Source organism: Podarcis vaucheri (genome assembly GCF_965113315.1).
Source record: "Podarcis vaucheri genome assembly, chromosome: 3".
Classification (NCBI taxonomy): domain Eukaryota; kingdom Metazoa; phylum Chordata; class Lepidosauria; order Squamata; family Lacertidae; genus Podarcis; species Podarcis vaucheri.
Window position 1 is genome coordinate 11,447,453 of NC_138761.1, and position 20,001 is coordinate 11,467,453.

Sequence of the window (20,001 nt, forward strand, 5' to 3'; positions counted from 1 at the left end):
ATTTTGCTGTGTTTTTTTCTGGTTACATGAGTGTTCAAAGCAGGGGCTCTAACGTGTTTGCTAAATGGACCAGAGAGGAGGGGAAAGTAGATAAATGGAAGACATGGGGCTACTCATGAGCATTGCTCATAAGAAGAGGAGGAGGAGTTTGGATTTGATATCCCGCTTTATCACTACCTGAAGGAGTCTCAAAGCAGCTAACAATCTCCTTTTCCCTTCCTCCTCCACAACACTCTGAGGTGAGAGGCTGAGAGACTTCAGAGAAGTGTGACTGGCCCAAAGTCACCCAGCAGCTGCATGTGGAGGAGCGGGGAAGCGAACCCGGTTCACCAGATTACGAGTCCACCGCTCTTAACCACTACACCACACTGGCTCTCACTACAACTTCCATAATTCTTGACCACTGACCATGCTTGCTAGGGTTGATGGGATTTGTACTGGATGGTCAAAGGTTCTCCAGAGCTGCCATGGAGCTATCAGGATCTGGGGGCAAGGCAGGAAGTAGGACGAAAGAACAAGCCCAAAGGGAGGAGCCAAGAGGGAGACCAGACCATAAGAAGAGCTTTCTTGGATCAGGCCCATCTAGTCCAGTATCCTGTTCTCACAACATGAGCAACCTCACAGGACCTGAGTCAACAGCGTCCTTCCCACTTGTGGTTCCAAGCAGCTGGTACTCAGAGGCACAATGTGTCTGACAGTGGGCATAGAACATGGCCAATACAGATAGTAGCCACTGATAGCTTCATCCTCCAGACATGCAACTCTACAATTCTATGACGTTAGAGCTCAGGTAGACCGTGGTGCTCATTTGGAATAGGAAGTCCTTTATACTGCTTCCTGCCACGAAGGGCAAATGTTTAGCCCAGGAGGTTGGATCTGGAGGGTTCTTTCCCATGAGGTTGCAGTTACATGGCTTACCAGATAGGGCAGCAGTTCCTGACACAGAGGCATCAAGCCAACCATCGTATGGACGGCCATCTGCCATGGATGCTTTATCTGAGATTCCTGCATTGCAGGGGATTGGGCTTTTGGGACCCCTTCCAACTCTGTGATTCTGTAGTAGCATGGACAATGTATCCTGTGACCCTTTGGCCTTCTGGGCAGTCCACAGCTATGGACTGTCAGGAGTTCAGGCTACACTCGAGCAGGACCCTGGCAGAGACACATGCCCAACTGGCATGTTCCCTCCCTCCTGGTCGATCATTCAGGAGCTTCAAAAGCTTTCTTCAGCCCGAACATCACAGTGACCTATGCCAACCGACACCGGCACACTTAGGGATCCACAGAGTTTGCGCATCTCGCGTGACACACCTCAGCAACTCAGCATTTTGGCTAATCTACTTTATTTACATATAAGCACACACGGAGCGCTGCAACATGGCTCCCTCTCTCTCTAGCATCAGACAGCAAAGAGAGAAAGAACAAAGGACAATAGTCCCACTTCACGGAACACAGTAACACAAACATCCTGTCTCCGTCACTTCCCACTCTGTGGAGTCAAAACACATACCGTCATGTGAAAGAGAAAAACCCCATGACTGCAATCATGGAGCAGGAATTCTAACATGGACAACAAGGCATGGCTAATTTGCCCTGGAAGCCCCTCTTACACAATGGGTCCCGTGTGATTGGCTGATTCAACTCCCCTCCTGGAGCCTGATTGGACTGTTCCGGTGGGCCAATCAGGTTGCTGATTCACTTCCTCCTGGAGCGGGAGTGGGCGGATCCTGCCGACCAATCAGGTTGCTGCCTTCTAGGATCCTACCTGCCTATTGTTCTAGGATACAAGCTCAGTACATAACAAGAAGGGTGAGCTGGTACAGTGCCAACATACCCGTCTTGCCAATCCAATGTTCCTTTTGGTGTTTTTGGACAGTGTCAACCTGACCGCTTTCCTTCCTGACGCTAAAGATGGGAGGTCAGGGAAACACCACTGCTCTTCCCCCCCAATGGCCAAGTCGTCCAAATATACCCAACATGGGGCTGTTGGGGTCCATGTGTTGTCTGAGGCTTTCTGCACAGCCCTATCACATTCATCCAGTGCTTTACCAACTGCACTGGCTCCCGGTGGAGTACAGAGTCAGGTTTAAGGTGCTGGTTTTTACGTTTAAAGCCCTATGCGGCCTAGGACCTAGTACCTATGGGACCACCTCTCCTGGTATGCCACAAATGGTCCACAAATGACAACATTTTGGAGGTCCCAAGTCTCAAGGTGGTTAGATTGGTCTCAACTAGGGCCAGGGCCTTTTCAGTACTGGCCCTGACTTGGTGGAACGCTCTGTCACAAGAGACCAGGGCCCTGCGGGACTTGACATCTTTCCGCAGGGCCTGCAAGACAGAGCTGTTCCCCCTGGCCTTTGGTTTGGACTCAGTCTGACCCTTATGCTTCCCTCCCCTTATGGTTTTGATCTATGGGCTACTTTTAAAATGAGGCTGCATTTTAAATTGCATTTTAACCTCTATTTTAAATTGGTTCCCCTCCCCTTATGTTTTTACTGTAATTTTACTGGTGTTAGCCACCCTGAGCCTGGCTCTGGCCGGGCAGGGTAGAAATAAAATTTATTATTATAATATTATTATTAACAACAATCTAATGGTGGAGCTTTCTCGTACTTTGGTGCTATCGTATCTGTTTGTTGATCCTTGCTTGCTTGTTTCAAAAGATGCCTCTTCCTCCGGGCTTCAGGGGAAAAGAGAGACAAACGCCCAACTCAATGTGAGATGTTCCCTTGAACCATTCCAAGACAGCATTAGCCATTTCCCTTTCTGCCTATTAACCTGGGAAGCCTTCAATCAGCTCAGAGAATTCTCTATTTCCAGGGTAATAATGTATTGGTTTCAAAAGAAAGAAAAGGAAAGAAAGAAAAGAAAAGAAAGAGAAGAGAAGAAAATCAGTTTAAGAAACTTACTCCAACTTCTAATGCAATGATCTGCCCATCTTGACAAGTTTTGAACTTCAGGATACTCTGGTTCATTACTCAATTAAAACCCAGCGCAGCTAAGCTGTAACTTGCTTCTCTATTAGTTCAACCTTAAGCCCCATCAGAAGTGGATTATCCAATGTCTTGGGAACAATTAAGGCGTCCTTTCCCTACAAAACAGGGTTTTTCTTGTGGTTTTTTTAAAGCGAGAGAGAAAGAGAGAGACATTAAATGGACAAAAACGTATTTCATAGTTGAGTTTGCAGTGCACCAATTGAAAACTCAATGAAAACCATTGGGGATAAGCATTTATCCTAATAAGCAACAAGTTCCTAATAACTCGCCCAAACATCTTGGGAATATAGTATCAGATATGTATTTCTGAAATGCTCTCAGCGATAGGTTTAGTGCTGGGGGGGGGAGAGGAGAGGGGGAGAAGTTATAGGAACAGCCAGCTAAAGAAGTACATTGAACAGCAACGCTAATGCAGATTTAATATGCATATGAATATTGATCTTTTTTCAGCAAAGGGGGAGAGGGAGTGAGAGAGGAGAGAAGACTTCATGAATAACAGCCACACTTTGCTGTTAGATGCCGGAGGAGCCTGGGAATTAGACTTCAGCCGAAGAGCAATTGATAGATTTCGACAGGTCAGACAATGTCATTCCAAAAGCATCTAATCAATATGGACAAATGTGTCAGAAAGGTGATTTGAAAAAAAAATGACTTTATAATAAAGGAAAGGGGGCGGGTGGGGGGGGAACGCAGGATAACTTCAGGCTCCCTTGCCTATCTCACATTTTTCTGCCTCAACCATTTCACATTTTCACAGCTGACAAGGGGAAAAACCCCAAAAGTTGCTGTGAGTTCTAAAACTTCTGGAAAGGCTAAGTAAAGGTAAAGGGACCCCAGACCATTAGGTCCAGTCATGACCGACTCTGGGGTTGCAGTGCTCATCTCGTTTTATTGGCCGAGGGAGCCGGCGTACAGCTTCCGGGTCATGTGGCCAGCATGACTAAGCCGCTTCTGACGAACCAGAGCAGCGCACGGAAACGCTGTTTACCTTCCCGCTGGAGCGGTACCTATTTATCTTCTTGCACTTGGAGGTCCTTTCGTACTCCTAGGTTGGCAGGAGCTGGGACCGAGCAACAGGAGCTCACCCCGTCGCGGGGATTTGAACCGCCAACCTTCTGATCGGCAAGTCCTAGGCTCTGTGGTTTAACCCACAGCGCCACTCGTGTCCCATTCTGGAAAGGCTAGGGAAGCTTTTAATGTTTGATGCATTACTGTATTTTAAATTTGTTGAAAGCTGCCCAGAGTGGCTGGGGAAGCCCAGCCAGATGGGCGGGGTATAAATAATAAATTATTATTATTTTATTATTATAAATGAACATGTACCACGTACATTGGAGCAGCGAGTCCTGTTTGCCTCATGGTCCAGTGGTGTGTGGTCTGAGGACCCAGGAGACCACCTCCTCATTGAAGTGAAGGAGGTTTCGGTCTGGTCAGTGATGGGATGGGTGACTTTCTGGGACCTCCATCATTCCACAGGCAGGCTAAGGCTGCTGCCCAGGACTGACCTGCTGGGGGCCTGAAGGGACCTGTCCTACTTCTGTCCACCTGGCTTGGGGAGGGACCTGACAGGCTCCACAAAGGGGTGCTGCTGCTGCTGCTACTGGGCAGAGAGGGCTCCATTTTTATTTTTAATAAAATAATAATAATTTTTATTTATATCCCGCCCTCTCCAGCTGAGGCCGGGCTCAGAGCGGCTAACAACAATGAAAAGTAACACAGCATTCTAAAATCAATTCATTCTAAAATCAGTTCAAAATCAAATTCATGGCCACCATTGGGCTAGAGTTCTATGAGGATTACAGAAGGAGGGGGTCAGGCTGTGCCTTGGCCAAAGGCCTGGTGGAACACCTCTGTCTTGCAGGCCCTGTGGAAAGATGTAACTTAGCCACTGTCTTGGGGAGCTCCTGGTCTCTCCCCTGTAATAAGAAGCGTATAACCTCCGTCTCTGGTTTCCATGTTGGATTACATAGATGGTCTAGAAATTGTTGGCAGAGATCATCATACATTTTACAGTTAAGGGCCGTGTGAGCTAGAGTTTCCACCAGGTGGGCATCGCATGGGCAGATCCTATCTCCTTCTGCCATATCCGCAAACCTACCCCAAAGAAGGTTAGAAGGATTAGAATTGAACCTAGCCAGTGAAAAAGCCCTTCTTTCTTTCAGGTTAAACAAAAATTGTAAATAATTAAGGTTAAATTCCTGCACCCAAGAGAGTCGAAAATGAAGAGGGGATCCAATCAGAAACATGGACGGCTTCTGTAAATCCAGGACTGTCCTCCCAAAACGCTTGGAGGGTCTGAGGTTCATCTGGTTCAACAACGCACCAATGCCGAAGTCACAGCTAAATGACTGGGTTCCACTTCACATATTGTTTCGGGAAAGGTAGATTCATCTATATAAGTGCAAGCTGAACTTAATTCCACCCCCTCTTCCCTAATGATGCCCTAATTGTGTTGGAACCGAACACAAGAGCCAGGCTTGAATCTGTTTGCTGATTAGCCTGGCAGGTGTGCTGCTGTTGATCAAGCAACTTGTTGTACTCTGTGCAGATAACAAAAGGGGAGGAAGTGCAAAACTTTTGCGACTCCCTCATGGGGGAAATAGAAGGGCCCAATATTGCCATTAATTTGGGTTCATCTTTTTTTCCTTCTCCTTCCTCCAGAAGAGCGAATGAACGCATTGTTCCTTTGCACCATCTGGAAACAATGGGAAGCATAATAAATAATGACGAACAATGGGGTCTGTTTCAAAAGATTCAGATTGTAAATATAGGTATTAGATCAGTGGATGGCAAATGCGGCATAGAGGAGCAAAATTGTTTGGAACAAGAAGGCGAGCTGGGGAATATTTTTCCTAAACAAAACAATTACACGGCGCGCTGATTAGGGGTGGGTGGGAGGGGAAGTGATGCGAGGTTTTGTTGCGAGGCCACCGCTCAAACAATGGGCCAAGTGTTTTAAAAAACGCTCATGGAAATTGGGATGCCATTTGTATGGTTCACGTCAGGTTATTCTCCCAAAGAGACAAATACAAGATAAATGCCTAATAACAATGACTTTTAATAGATGGAGGCCATGATAAAAGAAAACAAACAATGGCTTTAAATTATAGGGAGGTAGATTTAGGTGGGAGATTAGGAGAGGGGGAGGAAGACAACTCTGCTTCCAGTTGAGAGACCTCCCTTTTAATATCAGTTTTAGCAAGGGAACTTGATGTCTAAGGAGGTGGTAAAACTGGTTCACCATCCAGGGACAATTTTAAGAAGCCGTTAGATCAGGGATAGCCAAAGTTGTGCCTTTGAGATGTTGTTGGGACTCCAAATCCCACCATCCCCAAGCAGCATGGCCAATGGTAATTTGGAAAGCACCATGCTGGCTTCCTGTAAGTTGGGTCAAACTCTGTCACCGCTTCGTCATCATGGAGGCAACAAAGCAATGCTTGTTCTGGGTGCCTAACTGGAAAGTCAGGGAAGAAAAATTGAAATCGCTTCCTGTTTCCCCTCCCCGAAGGTCTTGATAACTGTGCTCATGGAAAGTTCTTCATGGACTAATATTTATTCAAACACGACAGCAGTAGCCACAACCTACAACTTGTGTCCTTCCTGTTATGGCAAAAAGGGGGAGAAAGTCACCTCCAGTTCTGTCCTTTCCCACAAAGAGTTAAAAGTTCTAAAAATTCCCCAGCGTCTAACAGAAGGACATCCCCAGCCCTGAACTTCTTCGCTGGAAAAAACAAATGAAAGCACATCCTTCATGACATCACATACACAACACATTAACCTTGGCATCTCCCTGGATGCTCTTTAGAAAAGAAAGGGGTTTTTTAAAACCCAAATGTGCTTACTTATCTGATATTGGGGTCAAAGAGTGCCCAATTAAGTTATAGTTTTAGGGGGAAACAGGAGATGCGTTTAACAATGAGTGGTTTACATTTTTCTTTTTTAAAAAAGAAGAAAAGAAATTGCATTAAGAATGATTGTTCATAGTGCAAGGATATAATTATACCAGAATGGTATCTAGTATCTGTAATGAGCCCATAGGGGCTTCATGGACCTCTGAGTCTTTCATTCCTACCTTTTACATGCACTTTTCCCTTTCAACTAAAAACAACAACAAAGAACTAAAATACACCAACACACACCCTCCCTAAAAGAACCACAGATGTCTTGTGGAAACTTGAAGTTGCAGATGAGTGCAACAGAAACTCGTATTCAGAGGCCATATTGCCTGAAGAGTTTGGATTTGATATCTGTTATGTACTGAGTTGACTAGGATCCAAACTGCAGCAGTCTGATTGGTCCTAGAACAATAGGATCCAAATTGCAGCAGTCTGATTGGTCCTAGAACAATAGGATTCAGAATGCAGCAGTCTGATTGGTCCAAGAACAATGCAGCAGTATGATTGGTTGGCAGGAACCACCCAATCATGCTCCAGATATAAGTGAATCCACAACCTGATTGGCTTACAGTAGAATTCCAGAATTAACCAATCATGTGCAGCCCATTGTGTAAATAATGTATATAAGCAAATACTTTGAGGGGACTTCCATTCATTCCGCCTCACCACTATGAGCTGAATAAAGAGCATGAAATCACTTTGCGACTCTGAGTATATTTCACTGGCGACGAAGGTGGGATCCCGCTGAGCTGACTGCCACACACAGCACTGCAGCACCGCCACCTGACGCACCGCTGCCTCGCACCGTGTATCCAGGCTTCAGCTCCGGGACACAAGGAACTCAGAATGGCAACCGACAGCAGCTTCTCGCCGTTCAACCCAGCATCTGGAGACTGGGAAGCGTACGCCTCCCGTTTCACCTTCCTTCTAGAAGCCAAAGGGGTCACCGATGAAGAAGACGCCAAGAAGAGGGCAATATTCTTCAGCATCTGCGGAGAGGAGACATTTGAAATCGCCCGGGCTCTCCTTGCACCTGAAGACATCGCTACTGTTCCATACAAAACAATAATGGAACAGCTGAAGGGGCACTTTTCGCCACAGCCCTCAGTGGTGGCTCGTCGTAATGCCTTCTACGCAAAGCGGCAAGCCCCTGGGGAAACCATAACTGGGTTTGTGACCTCTCTCCGCCAAGCTGCCCGGTTCTGCAACTTCTCAGAGCTGGAGAACATGCTTCGTGACCGCCTCGTCGGTGGCCTGAAGGATGAGAAGCTGCAACGACGCCTCTACGCCAAGAAGGACCTAACGTTCCAGGTCGCTCTGGAGGAGGCCCTGGCAACGGAAGCTGCCGAGAGGTCGACGCAAGAGGCACGGCCAAGCCTGCCACCCCAACCGAGGGTCCACCATGAAGACCTCACCGACGACTCAGGATCTGACAGGGAGGAGGTGCACCGAGTACAGCAGCGCACTCAAGCAGCGCACAGACCACAGCTGCCTCGACGAGAAGGAGGAAACTGCGCAAGCTGCGGGGAGAGTCACGAGAGGAGGACCTGCCGTTTCCGCAACGCAGAGTGCAGGCAGTGCAGAAAATTGGGACACATCGCCCGGGTGTGTCGAGCTCGGCCCACCCGACGCCAGGCATCAGATGACCAATCCAAGAGCCCCAGGTCCTGGGGCCCAACGCACCAAGGCAACTCTACGGAGCTCACGGACTTCCAGGTATACCAGTTGCCCCACCCCAACGTAGAGAAAATTTATGTAGAGGTACAGATAGAGGGGGCCCCATGCCGCATGGAGCTTGACACAGGTTCAACTCTATCCATAATCTCGGCAAGGACCTTAAGGAAACTGTGTCCTACTGGGGGTCCCAAACTCAGGCCGGCCCCATTCACCCTCCGGGACTTCCAGAAACGTAAGGTCCCCACAATGGGGGTGTGGACCTTCAGGGTGCAATACCGAGGGCGGACGCGGCAACTGGACTTGCTCGTAGTCAAGGGCCCCTACATTAGCTTACTGGGATTGGCATGGTTTGGACCACTGGGGCTAGCTGTCACCGGGGTGAACCACACTAGCTTACAAGTGGACGTGGACGCCATATGCAAGGAATTTCCAGGGGTTTTCGACGGGAAATTGGGACAGTATACGGGCCCCCCCATTGCGCTACAGCTTGACCCCGCAGTACGACCGGTCAGGCTCAAGGCCCGCCGAGTCCCGTTCGCCTTGAAACCCCGTATAGACGAGGAATTGGACCGACTCGTGCAGCAAGGAGTGCTGGAGCCAGTGCCTAATGCCCCCTGGGAAACCCCAATCGTCACACCCGTCAAGCCTAATGGTTCGGTCCGCATCTGCGCAGACTACAAATGTACCATAAACAAGGCCCTCACGGCCCACGCATACCCAGTGCCAGTGGTCAGCCATGTCCTTGCCACCCTGGCTGGGTCAAAAATTTTTGGCAAGCTGGACTTGGCCCAAGCATATCAACAGCTGCCAGTAGACGAGGCCACAGCAGAGGCACAGACGATTGTGACGCACAGAGGAGCGTTCAGTGTAAAGCGGCTGCAATTCGGTGTCAGTGTGGCACCAGGCATATTCCAGAATCTAATGGACTCGCTCCTTAAAGGGATTCCTGGCGTCACCCCCTTCTTCGATGATGTGTTGATTGCCGGGCCCACACCAGAGGAGTTTGAGGACCGCCTCCGCACCGTTCTGCACCGTTTCCAGACGGCGGGTCTCAAGGTGAAGCGGGAAAAATGTCTACTAGGAGTGCCTCAGGTGGACTTTCTGGGATTTATGGTGGACGCAGAAGGGGTCCACCCGACTGGGGACAAGGTACGGGCCATTTGTGATGCCCCAGCGCCCAAGAGCAAGACTGAACTTCAGGCCTTCTTGGGACTATTGAACTTTTACCATTCCTTCCTTCCCCACAAGGCAGCGGTAGCAGAGCCCCTACACAGACTCCTGGACAAGCGGGCCACTTGGGTGTGGGGCCAGCGCCAGGAGGCTGCATTCCAGGCAGTCAAGGACTTGCTTGTCTCAAACTCAGTCTTGGCACACTTCGACGAGAGGCTGCCAGTGGTGCTAGCATGCGACGCCTCACCCTATGGCATTGGCGCTGTCCTGGGACACCAACTCCCGGATGGAAGAGAGGTACCAGTGGCATACTTTTCCCAGACACTCAATGCAACCGAGCGGAACTACTCGCAAATCGACAAGGAGGGTCTGGCAATCGTGAAGGGAGTAAAAAAATTCCATGATTTCTTGTACGGGCGGCCCTTCACCGTGGTGACTGACCACAAGCCATTGCTTGGCTTGTTTGCCCCCGAAAAGCAGACCCCCCAAGTGCTGTCTCCTCGCGTCCTCAGGTGGTCAATTTTCCTTGCCAGCTACCAGTATGCACTGATTCACCGCCCAGGGAAGGCAATGGGCCATGCGGACGCCCTCAGCAGGCTACCACTACCGGAAACAGGCCCTGACCCAGCACCTGCACAAGAGGTTATGAGCCTGGAGCTGCTTCCCGACCGCCCCATTCAGGCACAAGAAGTTGCACACCATTCCAAGAAAGATAGGGTCATCTCCCGGGTCCTGGACTGGGTGTGGAGGGGATGGCCCAGCAGCAGCCCTGGGCCAGAATTTGCTGGCTACACAACCCGCAAACATGAACTGTCGGCCCACAAGGGGTGCCTGTTATGGGGAAGCAGGGTCGTTGTTCCCCAGCCCCTCCGCAAAAGGGTCCTCACAGCCCTACACGAGACACACCCAGGGGTAGTAAGAATGAAGGCCCTTGCCAGGAGTTATGTGTGGTGGCCAGGGATCGACGGAGAGATAGAGGCCTGGGTCAAACACTGCCAGGCCTGCCAAGAATCACGCCCAGATCCCCCAAGGGCCCCAGTCCAGTCCTGGGAGTCCGCCCAAGCACCATGGTCACGCCTGCATGTGGACTTCGCTGGCCCCTTTCAGGGGAAAACATTCTTCATAGTGGTGGACTCCTACACCAAATGGCTGGAAGTCGCACTGGTACCGTCCACTTCTACATCCGCAGCCATCCGGGTACTACGCAGGCTGTTTGCAACCCACGGGCTCCCTGACACTCTCGTCTCAGACAACGGGACTGCATTTACGTCAGGAGAATTCCAAACCTTCACAGCGCAGAACGCCATCCGCCACATCCGTTCGGCGCCATTCCACCCTGCCACCAATGGCCAAGCAGAACGCATGGTGCGGACCACCAAGGACACCCTTCGCCGCATGACGCAAGGGGATTGGGAGTACCGCCTTGCCACATTCCTCCTGGCACAGCACAGCACCCCCAGCTCAACGACTGGCCGGAGCCCCGCTGAACTACTAATGGGTCGGTGCCTTGCAATCAGATTGGACCGCCTTCACCCCGATAGAGCTCAGGATGAGGTAGTGGTGGGGGAAGGCAGGAACCCCCGGACCTTCGAGGCCCAGGACCCAGTGTACGCAAAGAATTTTGGGGCAGGCCCAGCATGGGTACCCGCCACAGTCACCAGGGTCACTGGCCCCGTGTCGTACGAAGTGCTAACAGATGGGGGGCAATGCTGGCGCCGCCACTGCGACCAGATACGGCGACGATTCCCGGGAGAAAACCAGGAGGAGGACAGGTCAGAGGAGTCCCAAGGGAACAGAGGGGCAGTGAGGCCCATAGAGCAGGAGGGGCCAGCAGGAGAGGCAGAACCAGTAAATACAGAGAGGACCCGTGAGGCCGAAAGGACACCGGAACCAGAACCATGACTGAGCGAGCCGGTTGTGCCAGACCAAACAGGCCCATCACAGCCAGCATCCTTGGAACACGAGCCAGAACCTGAGCCCCGGACCAGGGAACACCACAGGCCGCAACGCACACGTAGGCCGCCGGCGTACCTCGAGGACTATGAATGCAACCTCCCGGGCAGGACTGGAACTTAGAGGGGAGGGGTGTTATGTACTGAGTTGACTAGGATCCAAACTGCAGCAGTCTGATTGGTCCTAGAACAATAGGATCCAAATTGCAGCAGTCTGATTGGTCCTAGAACAATAGGATTCAGAATGCAGCAGTCTGATTGGTCCAAGAACAATGCAGCAGTATGATTGGTTGGCAGGAACCACCCAATCATGCTCCAGATATAAGTGAATCCACAACCTGATTGGCTTACAGTAGAATTCCAGAATTAACCAATCATGTGCAGCCCATTGTGTAAATAATGTATATAAGCAAATACTTTGAGGGGACTTCCATTCATTCCTCCTCACCACTATGAGCTGAATAAAGAGCATGAAATCACTTTGCGACTCTGAGTATATTTCAATATCCCGCTTTATCACTACCCGAAGGAGTCTCAAAGCGGCTAACATTCTCCTTTCCCTCCCTCCCCCACAACAAACACTCTGTGAGGTGAGTGGGGCTGAGAGACTTCAGAGAAGTGTGACTGGCCCAGGGTCACCCAGCAGCTGCATGTAGAGGAGCGGAGACGCGAACCCGTTTCTGTTGGGATACTGCCAGGGAGATAAAGTCCATCATGGCCCCCAAGCCGGCTGCCGGACGATCCATCGATCCCTGCAGTCACGCAGTATGAGCTTTTAGTGACACGAGTTTCCTGGAAATTCCTTGCCACATTCCAGGGCTTGTGCACACTCTTTATCAGCAGATTATGCACAGCAAAAGTCGCACCCAGGTGAGCATTATCTACAGACTTTATTCAGCGTTGATCAGAACAAAGAAAGACATGACTGTTCTGCGTCAGTGTCTTCGACAGAGAGAGAAACAAAAGCAATAGCAAACTTAAACATCCTGTGAACAGGAAATACGCAGGCTGTGACACAAACATCCTGCTCCCTTTTAAGGTGGAATGGAAATATCCTAACAGTTTCACCAGATTACGAGTCCACTGCTCTTAACCACTATACCACACTGGCCTGCAAACATGGAGGTAGAGAATAGCTAGCAGCCATGACAGAAGGCAGGGAGGCCATCAGTAGGTGGCGCCAGGGCTAACAAGAGGCAAAGCCAACTCATTCTACTTCCCCCCCTCAATTCTCCTCCATGCGTTTCGAAGCAGTACTGCCTCTGACCTTGGAGGCAGAGCGTAGCCATTGTGGTTGCTAGCAGCCAATAGCAGCCATGAATTTGCCGAGCCCTGTACTAAAGCCGTCTTTGTTGGTGGCCATCACTGCCTCCTGAGGCTGCCAAGTTCCTGTCAGTATGCCTCTGCGATGATGCCAACGACTGGGCTCAATAACTGGTACTGCCCCGACTGGGCTAGGTGACTGGAGCACTTCCAGAGAACTTCCATTCCTGGAAAGCAGGTCTAAGTGCACTGGACCCACAACTGTCCATTGTGAGCACCAAACTCAGCAGAGTGAAATCTACTCAGAGTCGAGAGTGGATTTCATGCTCTTTATTCAGCTCACAGTGGTGAGGAGGAATGAAAGTTCCCCCAAAGTATCTGCTTTATATACATTATTTACACAATGGGCTGCACGTGATTGGCTAATTCCGGAATTCTCCTGTAGGCCAATCAGGTTGTGGATTCACTTCCACCTGGAGCTGGATTGGGTGGCTCCTGCAGACCAATCATACTGCTGCATTGTTCTAGGACCAATCAGACTGCTGCATTCTGAATCTTATTGTTCTAGGACCAATCAGACTGCTGCATTCTGAATCCTATTGTTCTAGGACCAATCAGACTGCTGCATTTTGGATCCTATTCAACTCAGTACATAACACAGAGTATGAACAACATGGAAGAAAGCTGTGAAGCATAACTTTTCTTTTATTTCTAATAGCTACTTCAAACTAAAAACTAAAGAGCTACTGGCTTGCATGAGTGTTACAGCTCTCACTCAGCCATCTAATCTGTACATAGATAACACACAGACCCCCCCCCCCGCAGAGTCAGGCAGGAGCGGAAGAAGCGAAGAACAGTTTCCGCCCCCTCCTTTCTGAAATATCATATCAGGAGATTCTGTCAATGGGAGGGCGTGAAAATATCAACAGTTCCACACTTTAACTATTCCGCTTCGTTGGATGCTGACGAGTTCCAATGTTATGAGAGAGGCAGTGGCACCTTGATGTCCTGATGTAATGCACACGAACATCGTGCCTCCCTTCCTAAGCCGGGCAGAAACTTCCCAGGCTTTGGGCACCAGGCTTCAATGCTCTCATTTACCAGGACACTAGCGTAGTCCCACAAGTCCACTGATTGCATGCCACTGGCTCCATCCCTTTCATAGGGTATTGAACTGTTCTGGCAGCTTTGCTTGGTAGTCACAATAACCCCACCGTTAAACGGTAGTCGTTGTAGCAATGTGAGAAGAAGAAGAAGAGTTTGGATTTGATATCCCACTTTATCACTACCCTAAGGAGTCTCAAAGTGGCTAACATTCTACTTTCCCCTCCTCCCCCACAACAAACACTCTGTGAGGTGAGTGGGGCTGAGAGACTTCAGAGAAGTGTGACTAGCCCAAGGCCACCCAGCAGCTGCATGTGGAGGAGCGGGGAAGCGAACCCCGTTCACCAGATTACGAGTCTACCACTCTTAACCACTGAACCACAGCAGCAGCAGGCGAGTGACCATCTCCACCTTTTGCCCACAACCCCTTCCTCCACCTCCGCCCCCGTAATTCACCGCATAATGGTTGCAATCCCCTTTTTTCTGAAAAGAAAGGCATAAAATCTGCAGCCATTATGCGGTGAATTACGGTACAGTCAAACCTTCATTTGAACGCCTCCATTTTGGAACGTTTCAGCTCTCGAATGCCGAAAACCCAGAAGTAGCTGCTCCAGTTTTCAAATGATTTTCAGGAGCCGAACGTGCTACGTGGCTTCGGTTTTGAGTTTCCCTGTTGTTTTGAGGCTTCCGCTTTCAGTTTTTGGTTGCTGAACGTTTTTGAAGTCGGACGGCCTTCCGGAATGGATTACATTCGACAACAGAGGTTTGACTGTAGTTTGCATTTTGGACTCCACCGAAGAAAGAAGAAGAAGAAGAGTTTGGATTTGATATCCCGCTTTATCACTACCAAAAGGAATCTCAAAGTGGCTAACAAGCTCCTTTCCCTTCCTCCCCCACAACAAACACTCTGTGAGGTGAGTGGGGCTGAGAGACTTCAGAGAAGTGTGACTGGCCCAAGGTCACCCAGCAGCTGCATGTGGAGCGGGGAAGCAAATCCAGTTCACCAGATTACGAATCTACCGCTCTTAACCACTACATCACACTGGCTCTCTGGCAAGAAACATGCTTGCCCCCCTTCCCTTGCATACAATAAGATGTGTGGCTGAAATTCATTTCCATTCATGGTACCGAAATGGCTTGAGCTGCCTGGATCCTGACTAGCGAAACAGGAATCCATGGGAGCCACAGAAGTCCATGGCCATGCCTGCGTGTGCAAATTCCCTTTATGCCGAGGGAGATTGCGCAGCGAGATGTAAAAGAAAACTCAGCTCTCTGATGAAATGTAGGACAGGCTAGGAAGGATGTTCCGGCTGCATTCTTTTTGCCCATAGGCCTGCCTTTGAAATAAACTGCGAACATGGTTACCATGTAATTAGCTGAGCAATAAGTTAGGTGTTTAAAAATATTTTTTTTTCAGGTGCTTTTTTGTATGCACGCTGGCTTCTCAGCCTCAATCAAAGCTGCAACCGAGTTTATCATAAATTATCATGAAAAGGTTTTCTACTGAGTAGATGGTTAATTACTGCCTCATTTGAATAATTTTGCATATTAATGAGAAATCATTTTCAGATTTTTAACTTCAGCCGAGAAACCCGTAGAGATAATGGGCCCCCTTTTTTCAGATGTGTGTGTTCCTGTTTCTATAAAAAAGAAGGAAAATTAAAATAAAATAAAGCATATGCACGCACGCACAAAAAAACTCAAAACCTTTTCCTTCCTTTTACCAACTTGTTTTTCAATTGATTAATAGATTAGTGTTTTGTGTCATTAATAAACTATATTCAAATGAAATGCTAGTTCATTATACCGTTTTCTGCTGGAGGAAAAAGAGAACGATGGGAGGAGGGGAGGGAGAAGAGAAATGGGTAGAAAACAGATTAAAGGCTCCATCTACTGGGATGATCTCCAGGGTATGACCCACTGAAATGGACGGGGACTGTTCAGAAGACACTTGCTTCTGAAGAGGCAAGAACAGAATTCTATTGTGAGCCCCACTGAGTTCCGCAAGCCAGGCAAATGTGCCTGTGATGGCAGCTCCCATGCATCTCAGCGGGATTTGTGGGGCAGAAGGTTTCAGTGGAATTCAGATCCGGCACAAGCACTGTTTTGTGCGTGTGGCAGACAGCTTTTGCATAAAAGCGACCCCTAAGTTATGGGTTAGGGGTGCGGGTGCAGCTGTGGTCTAAACCACTGAGCCTCTTGGCCTTGCCGATCAGAAGGTTGGCTGTTCAAATCCTAGGACGGAGTGAGCTCCCATTGCTCAGTTCCAGCTCCTGCCAACCTAGCAGTTCAAAAGCACGCCAGTGCAAGTAGATAAATAGGTACCACTCCGATGGGAAGGTAAACAGCGTTTCCGTACACTGCTCTGGTTTTGGTGTTCCGTTGTGCCAGAACCGGCTTAGTCGTGCTGGCCACATGACCCAGAAAAACTGTCTGCGGACAAACGCCGGCTCCTTCGACCTGTAAAGTGAGATGAGCACTGCAACCCCAAAGTTGTTCGCAACTGGACTTAACTGTCAGGGGTCCTTTACCTTTGCATTTAAGTTATGGGTGGCGATTGAAGCAATGAAGGAGAGGTGGATGCTCACAACTTGGAAGGGGTTCTGGACATAGCTGTCAATAGTTCCATTTTTTAAAGGGAAATTCCCTTATTCTCAATAGGATTCCTTGCAAGAAAAGGGAAAAGTTGATAGCTATGGTTCTGAGATGCAGGTTTACTTTGTGTGTGTAGTTCCAACAACATTTGGAGGGCCAAATCCTCATCCCTGATGCATGGATAACAGTGAAACTTTGGGGACATTACAGCCACACTTATAGAGGAATCTCAGTGTCTCCTTAATTCCCTTTCTCAGGATGATGCAAGTGCCCATATCTAAGCAGAAAAGGGTTGGGTGAGGATCTCTCTGGTGGGCAAAGTGTGTGATGCATGGACCATGATGGCTTCTTCTTTTTTAGGCACACTACATGCACGTGAGTGCATAGTTTGGAACTAACTGTTCTGAAACTTCTGTTCATACAAAAAGACAATATGGATGACCCCATATTGGCCATTCCTGCCCATTACTGCGGTCTTAAATAAAGTGTTGCTTGCACTGAATCAGCTAGGGTTGGGATGTTTATGGTTTTCTAAAATGTGAGGTCTAGTTAGTTTGTAGTCCGACAAAGGTCCTCTAAATCACCCTGTATGTTTAGATAGAGCTATTGGGTTCCTGCCAAAAGTGGTAGAAGCACTCCGGTAATTGTTTGCAGGTTATACCCCTGATGTCATCCAAGCATGGAGGTGGTCTCCTTGGCTTTTCAGATCCTACTGAGGAGACACACATTAATAAACATAATGCATCTGCCTTTGTTTCACACAAACTTCAGGAGAAGGTCGGACATTCTGCACCGTGCTAGTGCCTAAGATCCAGATCTCACGTTGAAAAAGTATACTTTCCAAATTTATCTCTGCTGTTGCCAAGGCAGCGACTTGCTTGTGTTTGACCATGCAATAACCCTTTGAAGCCTGTCGCAGAAGGCTTAGAGCAGCATTCTTCATATGTCATTGGACTACAAGGCCCATCATCCCCAATAGTCATGGATGATAGGGGCTGTCGTCCAGCAACATTTGGAGACCCAAGATGGAAGAACACAAGCTTATAGAGGCATCCCTTTTGAGAAGGAAGGAACACTGCCACCAGAGATGTAGCGAAGTCAGGTGGTACCTGGAGCGAATTTTTTTTTGTTGCCCACCCACATTGCTCAGAGTTGTTGTCACATGGCACCTTTCTCTTCACATTGGCCTTTCCTAGCACCCTAGGATCCTCTCATGAACCCCTCCACCTGCTGAAATTAGATCTTAAAGAAACACTTCATTATAACCAAGGAATAGACTGCAGTATGTCCTTGGTTCTGTTATGTGTGTGGTGTCCAGGAGAATTTCTGATTTGATGTTTGCTATCCTGGACACCCTCCTGCCAACCTAGCAGTTCGAAAGCACGTCAAAGTGCAAGTAGATAAATAGGTACCACTCTGGCGGGAAGGTAAACGGCCTTTCCATTCGCTGCTCTGGTTTCGGTGCTGGCCACATGACCCAGAAAAACTGTCTGCTGACAAATGCCAGCTCCCTCGGCCTGTAAAGTGAGATGAGCTCTGCAACCCCAGTCGTTTGTGACTGGACTTAACTGTCAGGGGTCCTTTACCTTTACCTTTACCTTTACCCTGGACATCTCCGGGAGGAAGGGCAGGAAATGAATTTTATCATCCTCTTTGTTCGTGTTACAGAGCTCTCTCTGTAAGGTTACAGACCTTCTTGGGTGCTCTGTGCAAAGCGAGAATGGCTGTTTGGGGGTAAGGAATACTTTTTGGCCTTGAAGGCTCTGGGCCTGCCATTAAGTAGCTGATTCTTCCTTCGCCATTTATTTTAGCAGTATACAGTAGCAGCAAAAAGTCTGCATTTTCACAGCAGCAGCAGCAGAAGAGGAAAAAGAAGGTGGGGGAAGAGGGGAGTTAAGTGTTGGCCGGGAACTCTTACCTGACGTTCCTTTCTTCAGAAGAAGGGCCTGAAGTCAACACATTCTCTTAAAAAAAATAAATAAATGAAGGAATAGCAGCCGCCAAATGTTAAGAGCTTTGTTGGCACTCCCCTTTCTCCCTTTCTTTAACCGGGTGAGAGGTTTGCCCTTTTTGCCACGTAAATGAGATTTATATCTAATTTTCTGATGGGATCCTTTCATGCGTGGCCCAAACCTCAGTTTCAAACCTAGCCAAATCAAAGATTTCTTTTCCTGGAAGCTGACAGAACATCGAAGAGCACAAAAGAGCACAATTCGCCGAGAACGAGACTCGTGCCAAATAATTTGCAAGGCGTAATGACTGGCAAATTCCTGGAATTCACACAAAGGGATTTGGAGAAAGTTCTGTAGCTGGTGTTTATTTTATTTTATTATTATTAAACTTAGACCCACCTCTTTGACTCTTGGAGCTCAGTCTACGTACCTGGTAGGCACTTACGGATCACCAAAAAAAAGAGAGGATGTAGATTTGCATAAATTCATGTATGCTATTATATATGCATAGATGCACTTAAAGGTAAAGGTAAAGGTACCCCTACCCATATGGGCCAGTTGTGTCCGACTCTAGGGTTGCATGCTCATCTCGCTCTAGAGGCCGTGAGCCGGCGCCGTCCGAAGACACTTCCGGGTCACGTGGCCAGCGTGACGAAGCTGCTCTGGCGAGCCAGAGCAGCACACGGAAATGCCGTTTACCTTCCTGCTATAAAGCGGTCCCTATTTATCTACTTGCACTTAAGAGTGCTTTCGAACTGCTAGGTGGGCAGGAGCTGGGAGCAAACGACGGGAGCTCACCCCGCCGAGGGGATTCGAACCGCCGACCATACGATCGGCAAGTCCTAGGCGCTGAGGTTGTACCCACAGCGCCACCCGCATCCATAGATGCACTTACAGAAATCATAATTTTATACGTCTTACCAAGGGGAAAACGGTGACCAGCTGACCTGCATACCTGCTGTCTAGATGCTAACTTCTGATGCAGTAGGCTCCTCTTGATCTTCCTTCTTTAGATTGGACTTGGCCCAGAGAGTCCTTCATTTAAAGCAGAGGTAACAGAAATGGTGTGCTCCAGATCTTCTGGACTACAACTCTGATCAGCACCAGCCATCAAGGCCAATGGTTAGGGAGAAAGGGAATTGTAGGTCAACGACATCCAGAGAGCATGACGTTGACTACTCTTGAAATGGGGGACTTCTTCAATAGAGAACTGTCCTCTGTCCATTAGGGCATGAGGCCACCCAAATTACTTGTGATTCCTTTGATGTTTGCTTTACATGGATCTTAAGGGACCAGCTTTGCTTGGCTTTAGGGATGCTTGTGGAATTGGATCTTCATGAATTCTGATACAAGTGGACCTCTTGGACTAATATGTGGGCTTAGTCTTAGAAGAGCC

The 20,001-nt window shown here is 48.7% G+C and overlaps 1 protein-coding gene and 1 long non-coding RNA gene across 2 annotated transcripts in view; one reads left to right on the forward strand and one right to left on the reverse strand.

Annotated features, from left to right (window-relative positions):
• The window catches only part of LOC309529748, a 537,650-nt gene that overhangs the window by 275,818 nt on the left and 241,831 nt on the right, over nt 1-20,001 (reverse strand). The gene's annotated exons all lie outside the window — the stretch shown is intronic.
• On the forward strand, nt 7,590-11,200 carry LOC309529291 (uncharacterized protein). Its single transcript, XM_082217137.1, has 2 exons — nt 7,590-8,608; nt 9,510-11,200. Exons 1-2 carry the CDS (start codon nt 7,739-7,741, stop codon nt 9,546-9,548), a joined length of 909 nt encoding a protein of 302 aa, XP_082073263.1. The 5' UTR covers nt 7,590-7,738; the 3' UTR covers nt 9,549-11,200.